General features: G+C 34.0%; 1 protein-coding gene and 1 pseudogene across 14 annotated transcripts in view; both read left to right on the plus strand.

Annotated features, from left to right (window-relative positions):
* STAU2 (staufen double-stranded RNA binding protein 2) overlaps nt 1-15086 on the plus strand; it is a 303654-nt gene that overhangs the window by 16393 nt on the left and 272175 nt on the right. For 7 of the 14 annotated variants that reach the window (XM_036829834.1, XM_036829845.1, XM_036829835.1 and 4 more), the window contains one exon: nt 11320-11449. The exons of the other annotated variants lie outside the window; for them this stretch is intronic. In XM_036829834.1, coding sequence (XP_036685729.1) covers nt 11410-11449 — 40 coding nt within the window. In that variant the 5' untranslated portion in view covers nt 11320-11409. The remainder of the gene's footprint in view (nt 1-11319; nt 11450-15086) is intronic. 14 annotated transcript variants of the gene reach the window in all.
* Nucleotides 5796-5888, plus strand: LOC118883897 (annotated as a pseudogene).

Genomic DNA, 15086 nt, shown 5'->3' on the forward strand with positions numbered 1-15086 from the left:
AACTACAGATCAATATTCCTTATGAATATAGATGCAAAAACCCTCAACAAAATACTAACAAACTGAATCCAACAATATATATAAAGGATTATACACCATGACCAAGTGGGATTTATTCCAGGAATGCAAGAGTGGTTCAGCATAGGAAAATCAATCAATGTAATCCACTGCATTAATAGAACAATGGAAAGAAACCCCCACATGATCACCTTTCTGTATCAGTTGATACAGAAAGCATTTGACAAAATCCAACACCTGTTCATAATAGAAACACTCAAAAACTAGGAATAGAAGGGCACTTCCTCAGCATGATAAAGGGCATTTATGAAAAACTCACAGCTAACATCCAGTTCGATGGTGAAAGACTAAAAACTTTCTCCTTATGTTCAGGGACAAGGCAAGGATGCCTATCCTCACCACTGCTATTCAACATTGTACTGGAAGTTATAGCCAGAGCAGTTAGACAAGAAAAAGGAATAAAAGACATCCAAATTGGGAAGGAAGAAGTAAAACTATTTTTATTTGTAGATGACATGTTACCATGTATTGATATATAGAAAATCCCAAAGAATCTACTAAAAACCAAATAGAGCTAACAAATGAATTCAGAAAAGTTGTAAGTACAAGATCACACAAAATACAATTGTGTTTCTGTATACCAGCGGTATAGAATCCAAAAAGGAAATTAAGAAAACAGTTCCATTCATACTAGCATCTAAAAGCATGCAGGAATTGAAAGACCTGTACTCTGAAAGCTATACAACGCTGTTAAAAGATATTAAAGAAGACCTAAATAAATGGAAAGATATTTTGTGTTTATGGATTTGAAGACTTAACATTAAGATGGCATAGTATGCAAAACAGTGTACATATTCAATATGATGTCTATCAAAATTCCAGTGACCTTTTTTGCAGAACTTGAAAAGCTGATCTTCAACTTCTTACGGAATTTCAGTGGGCCTAAATAGCCAAAACAGTCTTGAAAGAGAACACAGTTGGAGGGGTCATACCTACCCCATTTCAAATCATACTGTAAAACTACAGTAATCAAAACAGTGTGGTTCTGACATAAGGAAAGAGGTATAGACCAATGGAATAGAATTGAGAGACTAGAAATAAACTAATACATAAATAGCCAACTGATTTTTGACAAGATTGCCAAGACCACTCAATGCAGGAAAGAATAATATCTTCAACAGATAGTTCTGGGACAACTGGATATCCACATGCAAAAGAATAAACTTGGATCCCTACCTCACACCACATACAAAAATTAACTCAAGATGGATCAAAGACCTAAATATAAGAACTATAACTCTTATAACTCAACAATAAAAAGGCAACTCAGGGACTTCCCTGGTGGTCCAGTGGTTAAGAATCTGCCTTCCAATGCAGGGGGTGTGTGTTCGATTCCTTGTCGGGGAACTAAGATCCCACACTCCGTGGGGCAACTAAGCCCCTGTGAGCCACAACTACTGAGCCTGTGTGCTCTGGAGCCTGTGTGCCACAACTAGGGAGCCCGTGTGCTCTGGAGCCCACACGCCACAACTAGAGAGAAGCCCACACACCACAACTAGAGAGAAGCCTGCATGCTGCAATGAAGAGCCCACGTGCTGCAACAAAAGATCCCGTGTGCCACAACTAAGATCTGATGCAGCCAAAAATAAATGAATAAATATTAAAAAAAAAAGACAACCCAACTAAAAATGGGTAAAGGACTTGAATAGACAGTTCTCCAAAGAAGATGTACATATGGCCAACATGCATATGAACAAATACTCAACCTCATTAGTAATTAGGGAAATGCAAATGAAAACCACAATTAGTACGCCCTTCAGGCTCACTAGGATGGTTAGATTCAAAGAGACCAACGATAACAGGTGTTGGTGATGATGTGGAGAAATCAGAACACCTGTACAATGCTGGTGGGAATGTAAAGTGTTTCAGCTTCTGTGGAAAACAGTTTGGCAGTTCTTTAAAAAGTTAAACATAAAATTACCATGCAATTCCACTCTAGATGTATACCCAAAAGAATTGAAAACAGGTACTCAAATATAGGTACACACATATTCATAGTAACACTATTTACAATGGCCAGTTGGTAGAAGCAGCCCAAATGGATAGATGACTGGGTAAACAAATTGTGGTACATACACACCATACAATATTATTTAGCTGTAAGAAGAGATGATGTACTGATACATAGTACAATGTGGTGAAGCTCAAAAACATTTTGCTAAGTGAAAGAAGTCAGACACCAGGGTCACATATTGTCTGATTCCATTTATATGAAATATCTAGAATAAGTAAACCTATAGAGACAGAGCACAGGTTGGTTGTTGTCAGGTCCTGGGGGTAAGGAGAAAAGGGGAGTAACTGCCTAATGGGTACCGAGTTTATTTTGGTGTGATAAAAATGTTTTGGAACTAGGTAGAGGTGGTTGCACAACATTGTGACTGTACTAAATGCTACTGATGTCTTCACTTTGAAATGGTTAATTTGATGTTATGTCAATTTCCTTTAAATTAGAAAATTAAAATGCTTGCAAATAAGCATGAAAATATGACCCATAACTAGGGTAAATAAAATCAATCAATAGAAAGAGACCCAGAAATGACAATGATGATTGATTTAGAAGACAAAGCTGTCAAAAGAGTTGCTACTAATTTGCTGTCAGTGTTCAGGAAGGGAGAGGAAAATAGGAAAATGAAGAGAATAGAAATAAAAGATACAAAAATATGCTGAAATGGAAATTCTAGAAATGAAGAATGTAGTATCTGAAAGAAAAAAATACTTGATGGAATTAATAGCAGATAAGACACTGTATAAGAAAAGATAAATGAGCTTGAATACGTAGGAATAGCAACTATCCAAAATGAAGCACAGAGTGAAAAGACTGAAAAAAAATGAACAGAGCATCTATGAGCTGTTGGATAATATATAGTCTAAGATAAATTAATTAGATTCTCAGGAGAAGGGAGGGGGAACAGGAAAATATTAGAACAAACAATGACAATATTTTCTGTGTTTAGTGAACTAAAAAAAAACCCCCAAAAAACAACTATAAACTCCACAGATCAGTAAAGCTCAATGAATCTGATTTGAAAGAAACATTTAAAAACCCACACTAAGGCACATCATAATCAAATGGCTGAAGATCAGTGATAGTGAAAGGAAATCTTAAAAGCAGTCAGAGGAAAAAAAGACGTGAACAGAGAAATAGAGACAAGAATGACAAGAGTTTTTGTTGGACACTGCAAGCCAGAAAAGAGTGGAGTGATATTTTTAAAAGACTATAAAATACTTGTCAACTTTGGATTCTGTTCCCACTGAAAATGCTTTCTGAAAAGTGACTTGTCATACAAAGGAACTTATTTACAAAACAGAACTAGACTCACAGACATAGAAAACAAATTTATGGTTAGCAAAGGGGAAAGGCAGGGGAGGGATATATTAGGAGTTTGGGATTAACAGATACGCACTACTATATATAAAATAAACAACAAGGACCCACTGTATAGCACAGGGAACTATATTCTATATCTTGTAATAACTTATAATGGAAAAGAATCTGAAAAAATATAGATATATAACTAAATCACTTTGCTGTACACCTGAAACTAACACAACATTGTAAATCAACTATACTTCAATAAAAATAAAATTTCAGAGGAAACAAAAAAGAAGTGGCTTTTTTGTTTTATTTTTAATTGTGGAAAAATATATATAACAAAATTTACCATTTTAACCATCTTTTTAAAAATTAATTTGTTTTTTTTGGCTGCGTTGGGTCTTTGTTGCTTCACGCAGGCTTTCTCTCTATTTGCAGCGAGCGGGGGCTACTCTTCATTGCGGTGTGTGGGCTCCTTGTTGCGGTGGCTTCTCTTGTTGCAGAGCACGGGCTCTAGGCACACAGGCTTCAGTAGTTGTGGCACATGGGCTCTAGAGCGCAGGCTCAGTAGTTGTGGCGCATGGGCTTAGTTGCTCCGTGGCGTGTGAGATCTTCCCAGACCAGGGCTGGAACGCGTGTCCTCTGCGTTGGCAGGCAGATTCCCAAGCACTGCGCCACCAGAGAAGTCCCCCCATTTTAACCATTTTTAAGTGTATGGTGGCACTAAGTAGCTGAACAGTGTTGTATAACCATCACCATCACCAACACCCATCTGCAGAACTTCTTGATATTCCCAAACTGAAACTCTGTACCCATTAAAACACTAACTCCCCATTCTCCAATCCACCAGCCCCTGTCAACCACCATTCTACTTTCTGTCTTTATGAGTTTGACTACTCTCGATATCTTGTATAAGTGGAATTGTACAAGTCCTTTTGTGACTGGCTTATTTTACTTAGCATAATGTCTTCGAAGTTCATTCATGTTATAGCACGTGTCACAATTTCCTTTTTAAGGCTGAATAATATTCCATTTTATATATATACCACATTTTGTTTATTCACTCATCCATTGGTAGACATTTGGGGTGCTTCCACCTTTTGGCTGTTGTGAATAATGCTGCAGTGAACATGGGAGTGCAAATATCTGTTCAAGTCCCTGCTTTCTGTTGTCCTGGGTCTATTTTTCCAGGAGTGAAATTGCTGGATCCTATGGTAATTCTATGTTTAATTACTGTTTTCCATAGTGGCTACACGATTTCACATTCCCACTAATAATGAACAAGGATTCCAAGTTCCCCACATCCTCACCAATACTTATTTTTTTCCTCCCTCCCACCCTCCCTCCCTCCCTTCCTTTCTTTCTTTTTTTGGTAATGGCCATCTTAATAGGTATGAAGTGGTATCTTATGGTTTTCATTTGCATTTCTTTGATACTAGTGATTTTAATATCTTTTCATATGCTTGTCGGCTGTTTGTATATCATTATTGGAGAAATGTCTATGCAAATTCCTTACTCAATACTCCCCCACTACAAGAAAAATTATAAAGAATGTCCTTCAGGCAGCAGGAAAATGAAAAAGATGAAAAAAGCAGAAATGGTAATTACTTGGGTAAATGTATAAGTTTTTTTAATTAATCTTTCTAAAAGGTAGTTTATTGTTTAAGGCAAAAATATTAAGGTGTTCTGTGGCTTTTACATAAAAGTACAATGCATAATAACAGTAGCTTGAAGGTTGAGGGAGAAGGGGAAGGATGTTATTAAAGATTCTAATGCCCTTGATTAGGTGGTATAATATAAAGGTAGACTATGATAAGTTAAAGGTATATATAATAATCTCTAAAGCAGCCAGTAAAAGAGCAAAACAGAAAGTTATAACTGGGCTTCCCCTCGTGGTGCAGTGGTTAAGAATCTGCCTGCCAATACAGGGGACACGGGTTCGAGCCCTGGTCCGGGAAGATCCCACATGCCGTGGAGCAGCTAAGCCTGTGTGCCACAACTGCTGAGCCTGCGCTCTTGAACCTGCGAGCCACAACTACTGAAGCCCGCGTGCTGCAACTACTGAAGCCTGCATGCCTAGAGCCCATGTTCCACAACAAAGAGAAGCCACCACAATGAGATGCCTGCACACTGCAACAAAGAGTAGCCCCTGCTCGCTGCAACTAGAGAAAGCCTGCGCACAGCAACGAAGACCCAATGCAGCCAGAAAAAATAAATTAAAAAAAAAAAAGTTATAACTAATAAGCCAAAAAAAGTAGATAGAATTGAATATACAAAATAATTCAGCAGAAACCACAAAAAGATGAAGGGGACAAAGACCAGATGGGAAAAATATAAAATAAATAGTAGGATGATAGACTAAAACCTAATGTTATGTATAATCACGTTAAATGTAGATAGTCTAGTGTTGCTTCAGCAGCACATATATTAAAATTGGAATGATACAGAGAAGATGTACAAATATGACACATAAATTTGTGTAGCGTTTGATATTTTTAAAAAAGTAAGTAGTCTGAACGTCCCAATTTAAAGGCTGAAATTGGATTAAAAAGCAAGACCCAACCATATATCTGCTTGTAAGAAATAGTAACTATAAACACAAATAGGTTAAAAATAAAATAATGAAAAAGACATAACATGCTAACTTAGTTGAAAGAAACTTGGAGTTCTTTAGTAAAACTTGGTTTTATTAATATCAGAGTAGATTTGAGAGCAAGGAATATTTATTACCTGGTAAAAATCAGATCATTTCATAACAATAAAGGGATCAGTTAATCAAGAGGACATACCGATGCTAAATATTTATGTACCTAAGCTCAAAACAAATGAAGCAAAAACTAATAGAAATTCAAGGAAATATTCACAATTATAGTCAGAGATTTCAGTAACTCCTCTCAATAATAGATATAACTAATGGACAGAAAAATTACAAAGATATAGTTAACTTGAGTAACACTGTCAACATGACCTGGCTGCATTTACAGACCACTTTACTCAAGAAGAGCAGAATACACATTTGTTCACAAGTTCACACAGAACATTTACCAAGATAGACTATATTCTGGGCCATAAAACAAGTCTCGATAAATTCAAAAGGATTCAACTCATACAAAGAATCTTCTCAGATCATAGTGCAGTTAAATTAGAAATCATTAATAGAAAGATCCTTGGAAAATCCCCAATATTTGGAAATTAAATAGCATGCTTGTAAGTAATTAATGATTAAAAGAAGAAATCAAAAGGGAAATTATAAAGTATTTTAAATTGAGTAAGAACAGAACACAGTGTTTGAGAAGATGCTACTAAAACAGTACTTAGTGGGAAATCTGTAGCTCTAAGTATCTATATTAGAAAGGAAGAAAGGTCTCAAATAAATGACTTTAATTTCCACCTTAATAATGTAGAAAAGAACAGATCCCAAAGGAAGCAGAAGAAAATAAGAGATAATCTGAATAGCCCTATATGTATTAAAGATACTGAAATTTGTACTTAAAAAATGTTCTCACAAAGAAAACTCCAGGTTCAGATAGTTTCACTGGTGAATTGTACTAAATACTATAGGAAGAGATAATATCGATTCTACACAAACTTTTCAAAAATATTTGAAGCGGAAGGAATGTTTTCCAAAGACTTTGATGTCAGCATTACTGGGGTACCAGAACCAGACAAAGATGTTCCAAGGAAACTACAGAACAATACTACTCACAAACATAGATGTGAAAAATCTAAACAGAATTTTAGCAAATCAAATTCAACAGAATATTAAACAGATATTATGTCATGACCACGTGGGGTTTATCCCAGGAATGTAATGTTGGTTTAACATTCAAAAAAATCAAATAATATGTATAATTCCCCACACTAACAAAGTAAACAGTAAAAAGCACACAGTCATTTCAATAGATGCAGAAAAATCATTTGACTAATCCAGTAACCATTCCTGATTTAAACAAAAGCCTTCAGTAAACCAGGAATAGAAATGAACTTCCTCAGTATGAAAATGGGCATCCATGACAAACTTTGTTTGCTGATATCGTACTTTTTGGTGGAAAGATTGAACACTTTTTTTCTAAAATTAGAAACAAGTTAGAGATGTCTACTTTCACCAGTCCTATTCAGCATTGTCCTGGAGGTTTTAGCTAGTGCAGTAGGGCAAGAAAAGGAAATAACTGGTATTCACATTGCAAAGAAAGGAATAAAACTGTCCTAATTCATAGATTACCTGATTTTCTATGTAGAAAATTTGATAGACTTCTACTAGACCTAATGAATAAGTATAGTAAGATTGAAGGATACAAGATCAATATGCAAATGTTGGTTGTATTTCTATACATTAGCAAGGAACAATCTGAAAAAAAAACCCATTTACAACAGTATCAAAAATATGAAATACATATATGGATAAATATAACAAAGTAAGTTAAAGAATATTTATGTTCAGTAATATAAAATACTGCTGAAATGAAAGGATACCTAAGTAAATTGAGAGATCCATTTGATCCTCATTATTCATGTATTCTGTATTTGTGAATTGGTCTATTTGCTAAAATTTATATGTAACCCCAAAATAATACTTGCAGCGCTTTTGTGATCATTTGCTGACACGTGCAGAGTGGTGAAAAATTTGAGTTGCCCTTTGTGCGCAATCTGAACTGAGGCTGAACAAGGTGACACTCTGCTTTCTTGTTTCAGTTCTCCTGCTATAAGTGAACGTCCTTTTCTCGGTTTATTTAGTGTCACATTTTTCACATTTTTCTGCTTTTTGTTGGTGATTTGGCTGTTTAAAATGGCCCCCAAACATAGTGCTGAAGTGCTTTGTAGTGTCCCTAAGCACAAAAAGGCTGTGATATGCCTTAGGGGTAAGATGTATGTGTTTAGATAAACTTCATTCAGGCAGGAGCTACTGTTAGTTGTGAGTTCAATATTAGTGGTTCAACAGTATATATTAAGTAAGGGGTTTTAGCCAGAAACACACATAAAACAGGGTTATTTATTAATTGACTAACAAAAACGTTATGACCAGGGGCTTACAGGAACCTAACCCTTTATTTCCCCAGAAGCAGTGATTCAGTATTTGATAGTTCACTGTTTGCGGGAACATTAAAAAACATAGCTGTCATTGAGATATCATCATCTCAGTAATGAGAATTGACTATATGTCATGTACACAGGTTGGAAGGCTCAACTTTGTTAAAATTTCACCACATTAATCTGTAAATTCAGGGGAATTCTACTGTAATCCTTGAAGGCATTTTTGCCTAAAATAATTTCACATGGAATTGCAAGAACTTAGAATATCTAAAACAACTTTGAAAAAGAACAGTACTGGGGAGCCAACACTACCTAATTTCAAGAATTTTTATAAAGCTATGGTAAAAATGGCATTGGCATAAAGGTGGACAAACAGATCAATGAAACAGAATAGGTAGTCCAGAAATAAACATACTTACATATAGATAACTGATTTTTTTTTTTAATTTTTATTTATTTATTTATTTATTTATTTATATTTTTTTGGCTGTGTTGGGTCTTCGTTTCTGTGCGTGGGCTTTCTCTAGTTGCGGCAAGCGGGGGCCACTCTTCATCGCGGTGCGTGGGCCTCTCACTGTTGCGGCCTCTCTTTTTGTGCAGCACAGGCTCCAGACGCGCAGGCTCAGTAGTTGTGGCTCATGGGCCCAGTTGCTCCGCGGCATGTGGGATCTTCCCAGACCAGGGCTCGAACCCATGTCCCCTGCATTGGCAGGCAGATTCTCAACCACTGCGCCACCAGGGAAGCCCCTAGATAACTGATTTTTGACAATACCACAAAAGCAATACAGTGGGAAAAATATAACCTTTTCCACTAATAGTGCTTGAACATTGGATATCAATATACAAAAAATGAAATTTAATCCATACTTTGCACCATGTAGAAAAATTAATTCAAAATGGTTCAGAGACCTAACTTTGCAACCTAAAGCTTCTAGAAGAAAACACAGGAGAAAATCTTTGAGACCTCAGGTAGGTAATGATTTCTTAGATACAGCACCAAAAGCACAATCTATAATTGAACAAATTGATACATTAGACATTATTAAAATTAAAGCCTGCTCTTTGAAAGACTCTGGTAAGAGAATGAAAAGAGACGCCACATACTGGGAAAAATTTTTTGCCAAGCATATTCCTGATTAATGACTTGTATTTAGAATATACAAAGAACTCCTCAGATAAAACAAGAAGAAAAAGAAATGACCTAATTAAAAATACTCAGACGCTGTACTTCATATATGTATATATATGTAGATAACATATAAACAAATGAAAAGATGCTCAACATTATTAGTTTTGAGGGAAATGCTAATTGAAACCACAGTGAGATACCATTACACACCTATTAGAATGGCTAGAGTTAAGGAGACTGACCATTACACACCAATTAGAATGGCTAGAGTTAAGGAGACTGACCGTACCAAATGTTGGTAAGGCCATACTATGTTTTAGCAGTGTTTAAATCCCAAGGTGGCTTCACTTGGAAAAGTCAGAGATTGTAGGCGTGACACTATGGTCTGCTTTGAATCAGGTCCTTGGGCATCTTCTTTCTGTCAGAACCTTGGTGCATACTTTAGAAAGGACAACAGTAATTAAGAGTCTAAGACTTACCACTGCAAACTGTTTCCAACATTTGGTATGGCTTTGTAAAATAATTTTTTAGGTATAAAAGTTACGCATATTCAAAAAAAGTAAAAACAAAAAGGTAAAACAATGCAGTACTTCAAAGCAGAAAGTGGACACCCACCTGCTGCCAGCCCCGCTTCTTTAATGCATGCACGTTTGATTTAAAGAAAATAAAAATAAGATTAGACAATGAGCTGTTACAGCTTTTTTCATTCAACATTTTGTAATGTTTTCCCATGTTACTACATCATTCTTTTTTCAAAACTGCATCGTCCATCGTAGCTTAGGTAGCTAGTCAATTATTGATGGATAAATATTTAGGTTGTTTAGAGCTCTTGCAATTACAGTCTTGCTATGTAGGTTGTCATTGTGTATCTTATGCGAGTCCTCCTGCAGTATGAATTACCTAAACGTACAATTTCTGTTTTAAAGATAGATGCAATTGAAAAACTTTAATCAATATTCCCAGATTGCCTGCCAAAAAATGTGTACTTATTTATGTTTGTATCAATAGAATTTGCACCCATTTTCACACATCCTTGTCAATACTTATATGATTTTTTTTTTCATTTTATCAGTCTAATGGGGTAAATTATATCTCATTGGAATTCAAATTTTTATTTCTTTTAACACTAGCTTTTTGAACAGATGTGTTTACTCAATACATTATATGAATTGATTGTACATTTTTTTCTGTTGGATTTTTTAAAAAAATTGATTTATGTCATCTTCATATTTTATGGATTTTATTTTTATCCTCTTCAGTTTTTCTTCACATGTTATAAGTATTTCTTCCCTAGTTTGTTGACTGTTTTTTAGTGTCATTCATGGTGTGTTCTGCTCTATAGAGGTTTTACATTTTTTGTATTGTTAAATCTGTCAGTTTATCCCATTATGTCTTTTAGGTTTCTTATCTAGAAGAGCCTTCTATGTTACAGGATTATGACAAATATTTAGCCAAGTTTTCTTGTGCTTTTGTCATATTTTTATATTCTTCATTTTAATACTTTTGGAATTTATTTTTGTGTCTATATGAGATAGGAACTTTAATTTTTCTTAATTAACAGACAATTATAATACAGCAGTTTGATCCTTGGGTGGTGATTTTGCTTGGACCACCTTAGGTTATGGTCTAATTTGAAGTTATAAGGTTTGTTTTAGTTACAGCTATGGACAGACAGTTATATTTCTGCTAGAAGGCAAGAACCTTTGGAAGGTAAATTCCTTGCTTTTTTGACTCTGTTTTCTTTCTTTTTATTTTACTTGGGAATTAGGAAGAGTCCCTTCCAATAGCAGGGAATAGGGAAAGGGGAGCCAGCAAAGAGACATAGAAACTGTGTCCAAGTCATTTTCTGGGACCAGGGATGGAAACGGATTCTTCTGTGGAGAGACTTGCCTTGGCAGGTGAGGTAGACTATGATTTACTAGCAACAGCTCTGGCCGTGATTTAACTACCTTAAAAATGTTGCTACTCTAAGTTCTGGCTTAGGAAACTTGGTGTTTTCGTGGATTCTGGTCACACAGTTTTTTCTGCTATATCCTATTCTGCATTTATAGTCTGCTAATGATCTACTTGCATTTGCCAGAATGTGATGTGTTTATTGTGGTTTCTCCTGCATGTGTGCTCTGGAAAAGCCTGGACTGTCTTTCTCTCTTCCTTCCTTGCTAACTTGGTGAATGCCTACTTTCCTTAACTAATCTAATCAGCACCTCTTGAAACCTACCTTTCAATACCCCGTTCACCTAAGGAGTCCCTTCTAACAGCCTTACTACAGAACTTTTCATGTTGTAGTTTAGTGTATTTGTTTCTTGTATGTGTCTGTTTTTCTACCAGACTCTGAGCTCCTTTAGAACAGGGGTTTTGCCTGTTAATTGAAAACTGTGAACTGTATTATCTTGGTATATTTTGAAGATTCAAGTCCCACAGAGTCCAGGACATTTTATAAAGATATAAAAACAATCTATCTCAAAAGAGTTATGTCTCTGTTTTGCTGAATGTGCAGATCCTGTTATTATGAATAGCTGTTTTACCAGTGTTACTTATCAAAGTTACGGAGAGTTACATGTAAACAAATTTTATGTCAATAAAGGTAGAATATTCCCTAACAAAAATATGAGAAATCTTAAGTGTAATTTATATCACACTTGGGGATTTTTCAGTGGAAACAAACTTAATATGTTATAGTAAGTCAGTGGAAAAAATAATAACAAATACATGCTTTTTATAGAATATTAAAGAAGTATATTTGTATGAATAAAATCAACTTATCCTAACGAACATTTTAACTCAGAATATTTTAGCTTAGGAAACCATGAAAAAAGTTTATAAAATCATATCACTGTATGCATATTTGATGATAGTGTGCTTTAACAGATTACTTATAAGCAGAATAATAATGCATTCTTATTGTTAATAGTATCTTACATCATTTCATTCAACCAATACCATAATCCACTAATATAAAAACAACTATTATTTCTGTTTTACTGTCCAGGAAAATGAGATTTAAGTACTTTCTCAAGGTTACGTAGATATCAATCAGTGGCAGAGATATCCAAAACAGGCTCTTAAATAGATGGCATTTGTTCTCTCAAAAGCAAAGTTTTAGAATTGTGAAATTCATTATCGTTAATTTTATTTACTTCTAAGTAGTTATCTACTATTCCAGCCACCAAATTGACTTGAAGCCTGTTTCAAAATAGCTTCATTGAGGACATTCTTAAGTCTCTTGAAAATGTATACTTATGCAACAGTGTACATATTTCTCACTTTTTGTACTTGTTGACTTTTCTAAAAAGTAATATATAAATTAAGTTGATAGATCCCAATTTTTATAGACCAATTTGTTTTATAATTTTGTAGATATTTTGTCAAAATTTTGGTTTAATTTTGATATTACTGCTCTACCATTGATCTCTGTCAAGTAGTTAATACTAATAAGATTTCAGATTGAATAGAGGAACAACTATGGAAAATAAAATTTTAATCATTTTGTAAAATAAAACATATGAACGAGAACTAATTATTTTTAAATTTACCAACTTTAAATGTTTGGGTTTTAGTTATAAAGTTTTATCAAAGTGAGATTTTACATGTATTTTGCACACCTTTCACACCAAAACTTAAATCACACATTAAATCCATTGTGGGATTTCATTAATGGATTCCATGAGTCCATTATTGGATTCATGTTATTTTTATGAAGCAGAAAGTTAGAATTAATGGAATATAAGTTTAATACCATGTTATTAGCACTTTCCTTTAAAGAATTTAGATCAGATTTTCTTACCAAGTTTACAGAGCTATAAACTTATCATTTTAATCACATTTAAACATATTTAAATCCTAGGCTATTAATTTTTATACTGTAAAATTGTCACATTATTCTTGCTATGCTCCTAATATTTTTTCCATCATAATAGATGAATATGCAGCATTACTAAGTTATGAAAATTGTTATAGTAGCAGTATAAATGCTATTTTAGTGTTATGCAAAATTGACTCATTTTTACCAGCCTTCAGTATTTTCTCATTTTCATTCTTCTTTTGCTTTTTGATATTCAGGTAGCTGTGTTGTCTACTGTACTTGAGTATTTAATGCCATGGTATGCAAGGACCAAAACTGATTATAGTACCAGGTCACCTTGTATTTTATGTAATGACTGACTTTCTGGTACAGTTTATAAAATGTTTATTTGAATGATATACAATGGAATAAGTAAAATGCAGATTTCTTCAACCTCTCTTGACTAATATTCTTTACCTTTTTTGTGCTGTTCCAAAAAGTAATAATTACTAGGTTTATTTATTTATTTATTTTTGGTTTGTAAGCCACTTAGAATGGTTTAATTGTAGAATTAGCTGTCAGCTGTATTGGTCCTACAGTTGATTGCTTAGATTTTTTTTTTTAAACTTATGCCTTATTAGGTATTTGTGTAGTATTGTTATAAAATAATTTCTTAATCATAATGATTGTGATCAAGTTATTGTACCAAATTATTAGTCCTGTAGAGGGTATTAAAAAGTTAATTAAAAGTATTAAAAAGAATACTGTTTTCTACATTAAACCTTGCCATAGAAAGTTTATAGATGAAGTTCCTAAAATCAGCTATTTCCTTTTATTTAATGTATTCCCTATATATTGTGACTACAGTTTAACTGAGCAGGAAGTAATCCATTTGCATGTTTTATGCTTGGGTTTTAAAGTGTTTTTTAACATTGATTAATGGGAGATGAAAGAAAAACTAAAAAGCAGTTAAATATGTCTGTAAATGAGATGAAGGAAAAATACAGGATAAAATACTGTAGTGTTAGGAAAATATTCTGAAGCTGTAATAATAATTGTGGTAGAATTTAAAATACCATACATTTAAAAATCTTAACCTTATAACAATCTTTGAGTTAGTTAAGTAGGATAGATTATTACTCTTATTTTATAGGTAAAGAATAGTAGGCTTAGTAAATTTAAGTAAAAATTATTAAGACATTTCAGGTTAGGGAAGGATTTCTTAAGCCAGAAAAGGCCCAGACCATAAAAGATTGATATTATGCATAAAATAGTCAATAGAAAAAAGGACGGAAGCAGTTCCCAGAAGAGGAAACCCAAATGATCAAAAACAAAGTTTTGTCAAACATCAAATTGTCAGAGATTAAAATATCTGACTATACTGCATGTTTTCAAGGTTGAAGGGAAATAGTAATTCTCATGCTGCCAGGGGAAGGTAATTTGGTACAGTCCTTCTGAGTGCTGTTTGCTAGCGTGTTTTAATTTGTAAGAGTGAAGAATTGGAAACAATCTAAATGTCTACTATCAGTGGGGAGAAGATTAAAAAATTTATGATAAAATATTGTGATGGAAATTATACAGCAGTTAAAAGTAATGCACTGGATCTATGTAAGTTAACTCTCCAAAACATAATGAAAAGTGAAGAAAATTGTGAAAATGATATGTTTATTATATTACTATTTATGTGAACTCTAAAACTACATATATCAATACTGTGTATTTTTTCATGGATATGCATGCATTCATATAAGTGT

The sequence above is a fragment of the Balaenoptera musculus genome, chromosome 17, assembly GCF_009873245.2.
Source record: "Balaenoptera musculus isolate JJ_BM4_2016_0621 chromosome 17, mBalMus1.pri.v3, whole genome shotgun sequence".
Taxonomy (NCBI): Eukaryota; Metazoa; Chordata; class Mammalia; order Artiodactyla; family Balaenopteridae; genus Balaenoptera; species Balaenoptera musculus.